This window comes from Dromaius novaehollandiae, chromosome Z, assembly GCF_036370855.1.
Source record: "Dromaius novaehollandiae isolate bDroNov1 chromosome Z, bDroNov1.hap1, whole genome shotgun sequence".
Classification (NCBI taxonomy): Eukaryota; Metazoa; Chordata; class Aves; order Casuariiformes; family Dromaiidae; genus Dromaius; species Dromaius novaehollandiae.
The window spans coordinates 72,813,736-72,829,471 of record NC_088132.1 but is presented as its reverse complement, the minus strand read 5'-3'; the positions used below and the strand labels follow the sequence as shown (position 1 = coordinate 72,829,471).

Sequence of the window (15,736 nt, the reverse complement as noted above, 5' to 3'; positions counted from 1 at the left end):
TTGGTGTTTTCACACTTGTATCTCTATGCACACTTGTGTGTCTGCCCTCTCTTGCCTCTGGCTCTTCATCCTTAGATCAAAATGGATGTTGTGGATAACAGCAACACAGGCATAACACAGTATTTTCAGCTAGTGCTACACAGCTCTTACAGAGCTAGTGCCACGCTACTCTTATTCCCTTGACAGATGCCACACTCCTCTTATTCCCTTGACAGATTTTTTTTTTAAAATGATTCATAGTCTTCAATTTTATATCAAAACAGTTTGTCAATCACTATCCCTCCTCTTCTAAGCAAGTGACAGGTGGGCAGATGAAAGGAAACCAATGCAGTGCTTAAGATCTTACCTGTCAGTTTCCCAAAGAAAAGGTGATTTGCTGAACTATTTTAAATAAACTGGCAGGTAACACACGCATATCAAACAGGGTTCAGGTTTCTAATCTAGATTATGCAGGTGAAAGAGCATTGTCCTCTGCTTTCAAGGTTTGCAGTAACCATATCACATTGAAACTCAACAATGGAAAGCTTGGGCAGCATCTCTGCTCCTAAAGCACAGCAGAAATCTCCAGAGGGCTAGGCTCAGCATACTGGGTCATCAGATTGCCAGTAATACACTGGGTATCAGTTTACTAGGGTGAAATACCTATTTAAGGAAGAAATAAAGATAGGTTATTATTCTTGAAAACAGTTTGGCATTAAAACCCCAAATGGGCTTTTAATAATGTAGAAGCTATGCAGCAGTAGCAGTTTAATACATCTCTTCTGTTGAAGGGAAAAATATCTGCTTGAACAAGATGTTAGGTCATCATCCACAAGGAGTACAATTTCACAGTCAGTAGAAGTATAAAAATTTTCCTAAGCTCGCTCTCTCTGCAACATTAACTTTTTCATAGTAACCTCCCCCTCCCTTTCCTTAAACAGTATTGTGCATCTTTAATTTCTCACTGGAACTATCACTGGAACAGAGAAGTGGTGCTGTGTGAAATAAGAATCCTGAACAGAGAACTACCAAATTCCAAGTTCTTTAACATCATTAGATCTCATCTTTCTACACAGCTCACACTTTATGTATGCCTACTCAGTCACCCCCAGCTTGTGACCATGGGGTGGGAGCTTTCAAGTACAAAGCAAAGGTAAAACTAGCACTTGAAGTTTCACATCTCAGGTACAGCCACTATCCCTTTTTATTCTAACACCACAATATGGCGGTTTCTTGAAACCCTACAACTGAGGCTGAGATGTCTACCAGTCTCAAGTCAAGAGTAATGACTATTATCCTTGCCTGCATTGCTGCCTAATTATAATACAAGTCCCTTTGGTGTTCCCACTTTTAAAGCCTGCCTCAGTGCTACCACTCCAGTTTGCATTCACCATTCTTTTGGCACAGCAAAACTAGCCTAATGCTTCACTGAATGCCCAGCCCTGAAAGCTTGCACGCTGGCTTCTAGTGAAGACTTAGCAGCTCCGTCACATAAGCATGGAGACATAGGGCTGTAGGACCAGAAACTGAAACACAGCAAGGTTTTTGTTATAATAAACTACTAAATTATCTATACTGGAATATAATCAAAACAGTATCAAACTCACTTTCTGAATAGTGTTTATTTACACAAAGAACATCAACCATCAAGGCTCCCAGCTTGATTTCCTTCTCTTGCTCAATTGCTATTTAAATCACAGGAAAAAGGAAGTAAACCTCAAGCTTGTGCCCCTGTTATGATAATTCAGGGCTGGGAATGAACCTTGAGACCTCCTAGGACACTGTGCAGTCCTGTGCTCTGGGACAGCAGTGAGCTGCCCCTCCAGGCGAGCCTGCTGGTCTCACGCACACGTGGCTCATGCCAAGCCCCATCCCCACGCTTGCACAAGGCCTCCCTTGGAGAAGAGAGGGATGCCTACACAGCGGTGCCCTCGGGGACGTGCGGGGCCGTGGCCCGCTGGACATCCTCCCGGTAGCCCTTCAGGAGCTGGTTGAGCAGTGTCTTCTCGGTGTCCTGGCGCGTGCGGATGAGCGGGGGGAAGGGGTTCCCCTTGAGCTCAATGACAGCCATCTTGGCGCGGTCGAGGCTGTCCCGGTTGGGGATCTGCAGCAGGCGGGTGTACTTGCCAGCGTGGGGCTGGAACCGTGGTGCCAGCACCTTGAACAGCTTGTGGATGAGGTCCTTCTCCTGCGGGGCGGCAAGCACAGCTCCGGCACCGGCACTGCCGCCGCCGCCAGGGGGGCCAGGCTGGTACTTACCGTCAGCCAGAAGTCCGCCATGCGCATGGCCTGCTCGTCGGTGTCCCCCCGCTTGGCGTAGTCGATGAGCTGCGGGGAGAGGGGAGCCGTGAGGGGACACAGCGCGGCGCGGCCCCGCCCGGCCCACCCCGTCGCCGCCGCTCACCCGCTCCGCGTAGCCCCGCATCTCGTCGGCACGCGCCCACGGCGCCTCGATGCGCTCGTGCCGCACCAGCGCCGTCACCAGGTTGCGCAGCAGGTCGAGGCGCGAGCGGGGGCCCAGGCCCAGCCGCCGGTGCACGCGCCCGTGCGAGATGGCGGCCGCCACCGACAGCCGCATCCCGCCGCCTGCCCGCCGCCGCCGCCGGGCACCACGGGAACCGCCTCCCGGCAGCCCCCGCGTGGCACCAGCGGCGCCGCCTCCCGGCAGCCCCCGCGCGCCGCGTGGCACGCCGGGAGCTGGAGTCCGCCCCGCCCGCGCGGCACACGAGCGCCGCGGTACCGGCGAGCCAAGGCCTGTAGGCTCACAGGACCGCGGGTCTCCGGCCCGGCCCCTGTCCGAAGCAGGCGCAGCGACGAGGCGGGAGCTCGTTGCTTGCGGGGGACACCGCGCCGAGCGCGGCGCTCCTGTGCCGCCAGACGCTGGCAGGAGACGGCGAGCCCGGGTACCCCCTCGGATCACTGGGGAGGAGGGGAGGCCGCACTGGCCAGCGGGGCCCGGACCCGCGTACCGGGAGGTCCGAGCGGGACGGGGCAGACGGGCCCGGCCGACGGGGTTGAGGCAGCCCAGCACCCCCTTTTGGGGGGCGGGGGGGAGGTCAGGTGCGGCGCAGGCTTATGACGCCAGCAATTCGTAGTGCGCAGGCGCGAAAGGAGGAGGTGCGGGTGGGGCGTGCCGCGCGGCATGCCGGGAGCTGTAGTTCCCTGCCCCGGCGGGGCGCCATTTCCTGCCGCAGCCAGCCCGGCGACGCTTGCGGCGTTCTCGGGGCTAGGCCGTGGCGAGTGCCCGGGCAACCCGGGGTGGCGGGCTTCTCTGCCGCTCTTCACCGCAGCTGGGGCCGGCGGCGGGACGCTGCCCTCGCAGGCCGTCTCTCTGAGCTAGGGGTGAGGTGAGAGACTCAGGGCAAGCGTGAGGGCTGGGCGATGGCTGCCGGAGCCTTCATCTGGTCCCCTTTCCCCCACCCACTACCGGCGGTGGGATGCCAGGGGAGCCTAATGCCAGGCATCTTATCTAAGGCTGCGTGGGGAAGGCACTGGGACCTGAGTCCTGTCGCACTCAGTGGGTGTTGGAGGCCGCCATCATAACAGAGCAGGGGGGTAAATGCCTTATTTCCGCAGACACAGAGACACAACATATTCTGCAATAGCGTACGTCCCCGTAGTCCTGCCCTTGGCAGTGTGAAGTTCAGCTCCAAAAGCAGTGCTAAAAGATGGCGGGAGGAGGTTTCCTGTTGCTTCCGACCAGCATTCCCATTTTTCAGGAAACAGGTTACATAACAAAAGCAACTACCAACAGCATAAGAAAAATATCTTTGTTATTATGAATACATCATAAAAATCACAATCATTTTATACACATTTTAGTATTTCATATACTTATATAAATAAAGTGAACAGTATAGTTATTGGAATGTGTAATAGCAACAAACATACGGATTTCTATGTGAAATTAAGAACTTCCTGGACCCCATCCCCATCTTTTGTTGCTTCACTGGGGTTTAACATACTAACTCTGAAATACTGATAGAAAAAATGTTATTCAAGCTGTGATACCAACAATAATTCCAGGGATTACTTTACTTCCAATTATAATCAATTTTGCTTTCCTTTTCCTGTTTTAGCCTGACCGTATAGGAATTCTTTTGTGTCAGTATTTCAGTTTTGTAAGAAATGCTAATCCTGTATGTACTTGGCACAGTGTTGAAAGAACATTTTCCCGGCTTTATGATTTTGTTAAACCCATTAACAATCAGCATTTTCCCATCACTACACGCTCTTGCAAATGTTTCCATTAAATATATTTCCAATATTAATAAAATAACAAACTCTTTATTATCCTTCTGCTTATAACTTGATGTCTTAACATCAAAATAATCTTTCTAATAAAGTTATACATAGCATTTAACTATATGAAACAAAGTTGTCATGTGCATGAGCCTAGTAACAAAACTAGACATGAGTGTAGATGTTTCTACATTCTTATTTTGGGTTCTTAGTGGGTTTTTTGATATTTTTGGAGGCATAAAGTAATAAATAATTTACAAGCTAATGGCTTCCCTCTGTCTCCAGTAACCAAGCTTAAAATTGGAAGTGTTTCATCTGGTCTGGATTTATAAAACTTTAGGTATGAAGAAAATTTTACCTTTCTTTCTGAGTATCTGTGTGTGTTTCTCTAGAAGATATCTTAATAAAACAGTTTCTGATACAATCTCTGTATAATGAAAGTTATCATATGGTTAATCAGAACTAAAATGAGAAAGGTCTGTACAAAGATCTTGACGCAGACAGAACGCTGAGCCTTCCCAGCCACCTGTGTTCAAAGGGGCTCTCCCTGCTGGAGGGATTCCTGTGTCCCCTGGAGTGGCCTTGTCTTTGCCGTAGCATCCCTGCTGCTGAGACTCAGCCAGCTGCTGGGAGTCTATGGACAGAGGAGGGCAAAGCATAGGGACAAAACCAAGGAGTGCTTCCATTTTCCTCTTTTATGGAGGAAGCATGCCTGTTGGAAACCCAGCTCCAGGCTGTAAAAAGTCATGATGCAGACTCTAGAAAGGGAAGTTACTGAGGTCCACATTTACAAGGCACTTCAGTATGTGCCCAGGGTGATGTTTGTGAGGCTGTAGGATGACTTTCTGCACTTAGAGGCACCTTTTTTTTTTTTCCCCTACCTTTCTGGTTCAGTGTCAGAATTTCCTTTTTGTGGATATTTCTGTACAGCAGGGCATCCTTCCCTCCTTCCTCTCCCCTCCTTCCCAAAGTTTGGTGATCAGACTGTAGAAACTTCTAATTTGGTGTTTATATTTGGAAAAGCAGAGCTTAGAACTAAAGCAAGTGCCTTTTTTTTTTTTTTGGACACTTACTGCTTGTGGGTAGGGGTGGGGGGGTGAGGATAAAATGTAGTTGCTATGTAGGAAGTGACTCTTTTAACTTATTGGACAGTGTCTGATGGTCCAAGAAACTGCAATTATTAATTCTGTAGTAGAATCCAGCAGGTGATGGGGAGGGTAACGTGGAAGAGAGTCAACATACATAATTTGACATTTGACAAATGTACTTAAAATTGCTTATTGATGAACTGTGTCATTTATACCTAACTGCCTGCTTGAAACTAAGACAATAAGATCTGCTGTCCTAGAGCTTCTTTCAGTCTGCTACTATCAGACCATCCCTTTTTCCGTCACAAGCTTCTCCCTAGATCTCTCTGATTTCCCCATTGCCTGGTTCACAAGATTACTTGGATCTGCAGCTGCTGGGAGAGCTCCTCCCGGAAGAGAAGCCTGAAGACCACAGGGTGAGAACACTCATTTTTCCTAAGCTGCCACCTACCAGTGATTTAGTCATTGCTTTTTTACTATTGATGTACATATAAGGTGAAGAGAAGAGGAAAAAAGAACATTAATATTCTTAAAGCTAATGCCCTTGCTTGTGGCATGCTGATGGTGTGGAGTTGGGAAACAATTACAGGAATGAATGCATACTCTTAAGGTACTATACAAAAGATACTAAGGGTCTAGATAGCCAACTGTGTATACAACATGACCGGTACTAGTGGGACAGGGATTATGCCAACTGTCTTCTGGCCCAGAGAACATGGAAAGAATTCCAAACCTGTACAAAGGATCTGGAAAGAGCCTGCTTACATTTTTCCCTATATATATTTTGTTAGAACATGCAAGTCCTGAAAAACCTGGCAAAATGAGAAGTTTTTCTTTGCATTTGTAACATAGACAAGTCCCAGCACTGAACATACTGTAGAAGTAGCAGCTACACAGATACAACATGAAATTTAAACATTTTGTGCTTAAGATACTCCTTACATCATTATCTTCTAAGTGTGGCAAAGTCCTCAGCAGCTGTGGTAAAATCCAAAAGAAATGGTAACATACATCATCCATGAGGTATGGTCTAACTCGTGCATCCAGTTTTCCAGTGTAAAAAAAAAAAAAAAAAGGCATTCCCTTTCATCCCTCTTTACAAATACAGGATCCCCTGTGTGCAGCACCTCACCTCAGCCATCCAAGTACCAGTTGAAGTGTTTTGCCGTGTGCAGACCTCCACCTACTCATACTCCTTGGATATCAAGCCAAATATACTGCAACTCTGTGTTCTAGTTCTGTGAATGCCATTTAGATTGCTCTCACACGACAGAGGAACAAAACCGATGACAGCTCTTTGCAAACATGAGGCCTCTCTTTGATCTCAGTTTCACTCAAACTTTCACCAAAGACGAAAAACACCCACAGGAGCTGGCTCATTCTGCAAGGCTGGGGTTGGTTTGGTGCTTGCCTGTAAGAGTGCTTGATTCACTTATGCTGTTTTTCCTGCTTCATGAGTTTCCTGTTCTCTCGCTCATCCCTGCTGTGATGTATCCAGTAGCAGTCTTTTGAGGAAGGGATCTGGCTCCCACATTGAGCAGCAGGAGAAGGGTAAGGGAGAAGTAGGGGTAATTTAGGACAGACATCTTCTTGACTCTCATTGCATAATACTCTGTAGCAACACAAAACTGAATCATTTCCAAGTCACAAAGCAGTGCCCTTATATCACTGCTTCTCCATATTTTTTGGCCTTTTTCTGCCATGATAAGGCGTATTAGAAGGAGACGTTTCAGTTATAGCTGGCCTCTGCTGTAAAACAGGGATCCACCCTTCACACTTTCCTAAGCTTGGGTACACTAGGTGAGAACTTGAGGTCAGTGATATAATTCATTTACATGTATAAAGTAACTCTGGACCTAGGTTTTCATTACTGCTGTCTTTCAGAGGTGATGTCCAGCTATCCCTCCATCCCTGGCAAGAGTCTGGATAGCGGGTCATTGGGACACAGAATCAAATGTAAGTAGATGAGATGCTGTTGTCTGCGCCATTAGCTAGAGCATGCCTTAATCATGCTAGCCCTATATGCTAAAAAGGTGTTCCTGATAATCTAGATACAATGCAGAGTGCAGGCTTGATGATATGGAATTACTGCAAGGAGGCCACCATGGATCGAGAAAGCTACAGTATGAGCAGCATGGTTGGGGAAAAGCAAAGAGAAAATTGGGAAATAATATATATATATATTTTTACATTGTCAGTGCATTTTTATATTGAACAACTCTAAGGGGCTCTTTTTCAGTAGGCCTAGCTAAGGATGGGCTGCATTCTGTATCCCGGAGTCTCTGGGTGCTGCCCGTGGTTTGTAGTCTTCTCCAGATCCAAAATCTACTGTGTCGTGATAGTTTGTAAATTCCTGAGGTAATGGAAACTCCTCTGTTGATGAGTGAGTCCTGTGTCCAAACACTCTCTCTTGCAGCTCAGCAATGTCGTTTCTGATGTCTGCCATCATCAGCAACAGGAAGTCAAATGAACCTGGTGGGCCCTGCAGTCACAAAGCAGGGTCATTAATAATATTGTACTCAACTCATAGTTTTCAAGGATGTTGATATAAATACCCTTGCAGGGGTAATTCAGTAAAACTCCGCTTCATATTGGTCGCCTGAATTAAAAGGTCTCTCCTTGAATCAACCTGCTCAGGAAACAATCTTCAAAAGGCAAATGTTTTAGCAGAGAGAGCTTACATCTAAAAGACGCTTAGCTCTTGTTACTAAACAGTTCCTTCACTATATCTTTTCCCTAGCAGCATTTTAACACTCCACAGGAACAGAGGAGATAAATCTTGTAAATTATTTCTTTTTAGCTGACTTCACAGTGAAGTACACTGTTTAATACTGGGAACATGCTGTTGCACACACTGCTAAAAATCCATTCCATCAATGAGAAAAGACTGTAAGAAGAAAAATTTTAAACAATTTCACTTGAAAATAGATCGTAAATTTCCATCCTTCTCCAGCTGACTTGCTTAAAGCCAATACCTTGCCAAAGTCCCAGAGAAAGACTAGGGGCAGGTTTTTGAAAGGTTTCAGGGATCAGGCTACCAGCAGCAGTGTTGGGTGAACGGTAAGAACTAGCTCTCTGTATAGGATCTCATGCTGCTGCCTTCTGATTGTGTCCCACCCACTGTTGTAGGGCAGAGACACACTTAATCCCTTCAGTGTGACACCCCGCAAGGGAGGAGATGTGCGAGCAAAAAGATTTGATGAAAACAGGAAATTATTTTCTTTGAAATAACCTTTTCTGTTCATGTAAAATGTCATTCACTGTGCTCACAAAACAGGAGAGTTTTTTTTCCTTTTGGCTGGCCGCCTGTTAGTAGCCAACATTGCTTTGTTGTGAAAATGTTTGCTAAGAGCAATACTTACAGGTATCCCTTTTGGTCCTGGTGCTCCTCGCTCCCCCTGTAATCAATACCACCTCAGTTAGTTTGCTGTGACTAAAGGAAACAGAAAAAAGCACAGTTTGCCTCAGCACGCACTCTTACTGTCCCCAGGCCAAGAGTCATCAGCTTACACTAACCTTGCTTGCTAAGAAAAAGAAGACCTTAAAAGTAGTCCCTAGGTTCTCAGAGGTTGGCAGACCTCACACTGAGAGCCACTGGCCTGAAGCGCATTTTGGGGGAATGAGCAGGTGGTTACGAGAGTCAGGATTTGCATGGCCACTTCTCTTTGTAAGTGGATGTCTTGACTCCCTTTTCTTTTTTTTTCCCAGCTGCAGTTCTGGGGCACTTTCTAGTACGCTTCATACCTGAAACCCCTGTCCTGCCAATTTGCAGCACCCAGGTTTATGGGCACTGCAAAGCTTATGCCTTGGCCAAGCTCTGACTGCCCTCCTCCACTTCATGTGAGACTTGCCCATGTTCATCTGCCCTAAATAGATAACAGATGCTTCTTTGAACAGAAACAGAGACAAAATCCAGAGTAGCAGCACTTCATCTGTCTGTGCTTCACAGCCCTGGGGAGATAAAGAAGAATCTTCATGGTCAAAATAAGTTTGTTTGGGTCTTTTTTTTTAAATAACATACATCTGGCTTCCTGCATGTATTTTCTTTGCTAGCAGAATTTAAGACCTGGCCCAACATCATCGCCAGTGTCTGCAGCAGTCTGCAGCAATAAAGTTATTATAAAAAAGTAACCCTGTTACAATTACATGATGCATTACACCTGCTGGGAAAATGCTAAGTAAACATGTAACACTGAGATTTTGCAGGCCTGCTCTGGTGGGCCATTGTGAGGACAAAGGGTGAAAACACGAAGAAAAAGTGAAGTGGGAATAAATATACTGGGAGCAATATAGGAAATTGCCACTGACTCTAGTGGGAGCAGAGTTGGGCACTTCTGATTTTCACCTAGAGAGTAATGAGCCACAGGTAATAGAAATTTGCATGAGAACAGTCTAATGAAATAGGCTAAGGCATGAAATTCTTCATGGAAAAGCCAAAATAGCTGTGCAGAAAGAAAAGGAGGCTGCTTGACAGATATCCTGACAGGGCTATTTGCTAGACTTGAGGAATGGGAAGCAAAAAATAGCAGAAGGAAGACACGAGGGGATGGGGCAACAGGACATTTTCAGCATAGCAAAGGAAATGAAAGAGGGTAAAAGGGAATGATGGCAAATATGTGGAGGGTCGCTGTAGTGAGCCTGCACTTCATGTCCACATGTACCCACATTGTGGAAAACAGTACCTCTCCTCACCTTGCTACCATCTCTCCCTGGGGCTCCTGGTGGGCCCTGCAAGAGAAAGAAAAGTGTTTGCAAGAATGTACCAGATTGTGGAGCTAAGCCCAAACACACAATGCATAACAGGAAGGCAGAATACTGACCACGGGGCCCCGTCTGCCCTGCTTAATATGTGATATGTCTGGAGATGGTCCCATAGGTCCCATTGATCCCCGAGGGCCTGGCTGTCCAGGAGGTCCAGGAGGCCCAGGAACTCCTTGACTCCCTTTTGGTCCTGGAGCCCCTGCAATCAACAGCAAAGGTTACCTGCCATATAAAGCATTCAGGACACTTCATCAGTGCAAGCAGGAGGGGACTGACAGCTTTTTTGAACCACCTAATGGACTGATCACCTTAACATCCCCAAACCACAAATCCATAACAACACAGCCAACACAGCAGTGATTTGAGACAACATTACTCCCTGCCACAGTGGCTACATGACATCTTCACAAAACAATTAAACCTGGTGTAATGAAGAAGCCAAAACTGCCACTGCCAAGTGGTTAGGCATACAGACTGGGAATGAAAAGAAAAGCAGAAATGCCTCATTTTCACGCAAAGAAGAAGGGAGCAGAGACACACGTCTCATGTGAGAAACATCTCTTTTAAAGAGAAAGCTTCAGACAACTTGTGGAAAAAATGGGTCAAAGACATTTACATGTGACTGGCACATAAGCAGTACTTTTTGGTCAGGGGCTGCACCTCTCTTTTGCCCAGTATGGGAGCGAGTGTATTAGACAAGAAGGGCTCTGTTCTTCTGTTTTGCTTCATACCATTTTCAGCTTCTATTGTTTCATCAGAGAATGCTATTTTTAGGAAGCATTCACCCAACCAAGTATATGTTTAGATCAAGAGAAACACTATGAAAAACAAAACAGAAAATGAGGGACCTGAAACAGCATTTGCACAAAACAAAACCCATTAAGGTGTCACTAGTTGAGTTGCTTTGTAATTAGAGGCGAAAGCATTTTTCTTCCTACAGAAGACATGAAGAACACAAGAAATCAAAGGCAGAGAGTAAAGGTGGTTCAGTGGGACAGAATATTTATGATAAGGATTTTCAGAAGGAGTATAAGCAAGTTCAAGGATGAACCTCTCTGACTCCTCTTGAAGACCCGGCAATACTCTTGTTAATCTCACGGACGAGGAAGAGATCAGCACAGATGATTTTCAAGCAGAAAAGATAATACTACAGTACCTTGGACAGCTCAGGTCATGGGGGAACCAGATGGGAGACATGCAGAAGCAGGCCTACGTTAGACAGATTGCAAGGTGACGCGCTGCGCGCTTCAGAGCCTGACGCAGAATCGCTAACCACATTGTCCTTGCACTTACGATCTACTGTAGACTGAAGATACTCATCCTCCAAGAAAATGAGATAAAGACTCAAAAAACAAAGCAAAACTGCAAAAGTGGGGATAAATGGGGATCAGTTCAGTAGATAGTAAATCAAACCAGGTAAGGAATATCAGCTAGTCTTCCTTAAGAATATTCCTGAGACCCAGAACATTTTCCTTGGATTCATTGCTAACCTAAAATCAGATCTGCATTCAACAGAGTTAGCAAATCTTTTAACATCTCTGGCCTCAGGTTGCAGAGTGTCTGGCTTAAGTTAAAGCTTTAGGAACTCTGTGCTTTTCTCATTGCTTCAACCTACAGCTAAGTAAAGTGCAGAAGGTGTGAGTGGAGTTTTACTTTTCTTTTCAGATTCCTTTGAATCGGCAACACAATATAAAATCAAAAAATGAATACTTGCAAAAACAGATGAGGAAAAATAAAATGATTGGCACAACCCCCTGCAAACCAACAGCACCTTTTCTGCTCTGCTAATGACAGTGAGCTAAAGTCATAGGAATTTCTGAAATGAAATGGAGAATGTTTAGGACAGAGCTAAAAAAATGGGAAATGATAGCTGAAGCAGGTGAGATATCCCAGAGAGAGGGAGAAATATAATACATACAAAACAAACACAATTTGCATACAAAGAAACTAAGACTAAGAGACTAAGAAACAATAGACAGTTGGCAGTAATGACCAGACAATTTTTCTTTTTTTAAAATAAGTACAGATACAAATATAATAATAATAATCAAAGTATGAAACACATGAAATCCTGTCATGCTGGAAGATGGAAGCTTATTTGTATTCATGGCACTATTTTACACTCAGGTATCACCAGTCTGTACCTTACCTGGAGGGCCTCGTTGGCCGGGCTGCCCTGGAGGGCCAGGGATATATGCATTTGATGCAAGCACTTTTTCACCAGTGATTTGCTTGCTAAGATCAGCAGCATTGTTTGGTAACAAAGCAACCTGCATAAAACAAAAAGCACTGTAAGCCCTCCATCATTCAGCTGAATAAGTCACACTCTTGGTTAAGCTTTCGTGTGGACAAATATTTAAGTACTTTAGAAATATATAAAATCCTTATTGGTATCCATGGTTATACCAACAGAGCTCTTAGAGGACCCGTCAGGACTGCAGTTCATATTACATCAAGCTACATAACACAGGGAGAAAAAAAACAACCATTTTCCCTGATCCTAGCAAAAGACAAAAGTTCTGCAGCTAGTACCTGTGGGCATGCTACTGGAAAACAGCTTTTTGCATCCAAATTGCCCCACAAAGGTTCAGAGCTTTGTAGAAAAGAACAACCAGAGAGTGAGCAGCTGAGGGAGGATGGGGGAGGATTTGCTGCACCAAGAGCTTCCTGCCACTTACCTTCTCCTGGACACTGCTAATGATTGATAAACACTGGTACAGAATGAATAAAGAGCTGGTGCACACTAGTGCTATTGGTCAAGGTATGTTTTTCTTTAGGGTAATGAAGCCTTTCCAGTGGGATGTGTCTTTCTCTTCTGGGTACTCTATGGTGCTTACAGGGATGGTTAGAGACCTGCCAAATGCCACAGTGTTTCTATGGGGGGGGGGGGGGAAGAGGGGGGATGAGAATGGGAGGTGGGAGAGGGGAACTCAGCTGGGCATCTCCACCAGCTCCCTGGTCCTTTCTGTGTCACCTGGACAGTGATAGGTCTCCAGCTGTCATCTGGACTAGCTAGAGTGTGAACGCAAAAGCAAAGGCTTCAAGCTCACACATAACTCTGTCTTTCAGTCCAAATTTTCACTACTGTCCTGACAGCCTGGCTCTGTGGGTGCACCTGGAACGGCTGCTAGAGAAGCTTAGTGCCAAACCTTGTTCAGCTATGCTGGAGATCAGCTGAAGTCTGTGAGAAGTACCTGTCATGTATTAATTGGTATTGCATGCATACAGCTGCACCCATGAGGTGCTAAATGCTTTCTAGATAGCAAAGAAGACATGTCCCTGTCCCAAGGAGCTTGCAGCCTAAGAAGGATGAATACACAAAGGCTGTCTTTCTGCAGCAGCTCTATCAGTGTTACTTTCCTAAAAGACAGTGAGGGCAGAGGAAAGGAAACACATGTTGCAGTAGTTGAACAGCCCCCCAGCCTTGGAGGTGTACTCCTGTGGTGTCAGCGCTCCAGGGTTCTCCGGCTGCCCTGAGGTCACCTTCACTATCCCCCCCATCCACTGTGGTTTAACTCTGATTTATTCTAATTCCTTGTCTGTCAATCCCCTGCACGTTACCTCATGCCGTGACAAAAGCACCGGTTCTAGCCACTCTGGTTTTTCTCCACTTGATTCTCTAGTGGGCAGTCTCAACTAAGCTAATTAGTCACAGGAGGGATTCTCATCCCTTTGGTTGATGAGGACTTCAAGGGTCAGAGCAAAACTCTTTAATGCCCCCCTTTCACTAAGATTATGCCATCTCAGGCACATTAATCTCATTTAGAAACTCCTGCTTGATTGAAATGGGTTTTAGAAGACAACATGGATACAGAACTGGATTTAATCAGCACCTATTTCGAATGATTGATTTTGTTAAAAGTCTCTCTCTTTTGAACTATATTTTCGTCTTAAATTGTACAGTCTTTGGGGAAGAGATTTTCTAGTGGGATTAGCTGGAAAACAGCACAGACATTCAATACAATAGGTTTCTGCTTGAGTTAGCATTTCATTAGCTTCCTTAGGCTGACTTGACAGCTTTGAGACTAGTGGACAGTGGAGGCCATTTACCTGTGTAAACAAGGACCACATATTGGTATCTGTTTCTACATTGTAGAAATTTTCTGGCTCAGTGTTCCATCTCACTCTCACAGGATGAATCTTGTGCATGTACAAAAATAAAAAACTTCCTGCTCCTAATTCCATTAATTAATTTTGATCCAGTGAACTCTGATCAGCCATAATCCTTCACTGAAGTCTATCAGAAAGCATGTGACTGTGTTGAAGCCTGCAACTGCAATAACTCCTAAGCTAGCAGACTCCATTTTCAAGTACGTAAAAGATTTCTTTAACCTCTTGCCTTATTTTATTGTCCCAAAGAAAACTTTCTCCCTCACCACACACCTCCTGCCAGCATTGATGGGACCTCTTTGTAGGTAATCAGTACCAGCTGGGAAGATGTTTGGGAACCTTACTCTCACCTGTACATCTCTCTGACTGACCTCTATGCAGAAATCAGATGAGAAAACACGGTCATAGAGAGTGGCAGTCTACAGTTCCTTTCCATAGGGTGTTTTACATGACCCACGGAGACAAGTCTAGTTTTGCAGACCATACTATTTAGCCAAATAGATTTCTGGATCTGATTGCATAAAGATGCCAGGCAAAAGCAAGTGAGAATATAAACTGCATAATATGATTTGAAATGCCATAATCCATTAAACATCAGGTCTGCTTACCCAGACTGAATACATTTAATAATAATGTATTTAGAGACATTCTGCAAACCTTTAATCTCCCCAGAGTCAGTGGAGGGGAGATGACAAACCAGGAGGCTGCTCTACAGCCAGGAAAGAAGATTATTAGTGGTTAATGGCCACATGTACAGTTGGGAATTTTGCCCTGCCAGATAGAGTGGAAGAGATATTTCAGCAATACCAGGGCAAATCTATCCCTGGGGCAGCTTGTTGCTTCCCTGAATGAATTTGTTTACTGGATAATTTGATGACAGATTCTGCAATGTTTTCATGGGAGAGTTGCATTAAAATACATGCTGACTCCTGCTATCTGATAGTGCTTTTAATCACCCGTTTGGAATTCCTTGCACTGGACTGTTCTCAAAACTCCTACTTGTTTCTGTAATTATTTGGTATACACCCACAGAATGGTTGAGGCTAGAAGGGATCTTTGGAGATCATCTAGTCCACCCCCCTGCCTCTAGTGCAAATCTAATGTTTGTAAAGCAGAATCAAAATAATAATGTTATGTACTTGCAATACATAGAGCAAACTTCTCTCAGAAAACAAGCCTTCAGTTAAGAAATGGTCTTTCTAGGGCAGCCAGTGCTGTTTGCAGTTTTGGGTTGGATGCACAGAAGAGTTTTGAAGGAAGCAAAAGTGAAAAAAAAAATGATGGAAATGCTGAAACAGTTCCTGATGGCATTTCTGAAATGCATGGTTTGATTTTTCAGACTAGAATTCAAAATGCGATGACAGGAATACAAAGATTTGTCAGCCATTTGTGACTCAGGCTTTGGAGAATATTGATATTCATAAAACAAGATTACTGAGCTATAGACAAGTTAAATGACATGTAAGTCTTACAGGAATTTGGTAGATGCACTGCAACCGCACTGGAAATCAGAAGTTGGATGAGGGCAGTACTTTACAGAAGCCCCACAGGGTGTT

General features: G+C 45.1%; 2 protein-coding genes across 2 annotated transcripts in view; both read right to left on the bottom strand.

Moving 5' to 3' along the window:
• Window positions 1-1,582: 1,582 nt before the first annotated feature.
• LOC135325004 (large ribosomal subunit protein bL17m-like) lies at window positions 1,583-2,667 on the bottom strand. Its single transcript, XM_064502291.1, has 3 exons — window positions 2,384-2,667; window positions 2,239-2,307; window positions 1,583-2,167 (listed from the first exon to the last, which is right to left on the bottom strand). The coding sequence occupies exons 1-3, from the start codon at window positions 2,555-2,557 to the stop codon at window positions 1,895-1,897; spliced, it is 516 nt and encodes a 171-aa protein (XP_064358361.1). The 5' UTR covers window positions 2,558-2,667; the 3' UTR covers window positions 1,583-1,894.
• Window positions 2,668-5,393: 2,726 nt separating this feature from the next.
• The window catches only part of LOC112991932 (collagen and calcium-binding EGF domain-containing protein 1), a 108,979-nt gene continuing 98,636 nt past the window's right edge, over window positions 5,394-15,736 (bottom strand). The window contains exons 7-11 of the mRNA XM_064502288.1: window positions 12,220-12,340; window positions 10,130-10,269; window positions 10,002-10,037; window positions 8,672-8,707; window positions 5,394-7,791 (exon numbers count right to left, since the gene is read on the bottom strand). Coding sequence (XP_064358358.1) covers window positions 7,558-7,791; window positions 8,672-8,707; window positions 10,002-10,037; window positions 10,130-10,269; window positions 12,220-12,340 — 567 coding nt within the window. The 3' untranslated portion in view covers window positions 5,394-7,557. The remainder of the gene's footprint in view (window positions 7,792-8,671; window positions 8,708-10,001; window positions 10,038-10,129; window positions 10,270-12,219; window positions 12,341-15,736) is intronic.

Coding starts and splice junctions, on each gene's coding strand:
- LOC135325004 (XM_064502291.1), bottom strand. CDS start 2,557: ATGCGGCTGTCGGTGGCGGCCGCCATCTCGCACGGGCGCGTGCACCGG. Junction 2,308..2,383: donor TGCGGGGCTACGCGGAGCGG/GTGAGCGGCGGC, acceptor CTCTCCCCGCAG/CTCATCGACTACGCCAAGCG. Junction 2,168..2,238: donor TGGCGGACTTCTGGCTGACG/GTAAGTACCAGC, acceptor GCCGCCCCGCAG/GAGAAGGACCTCATCCACAA.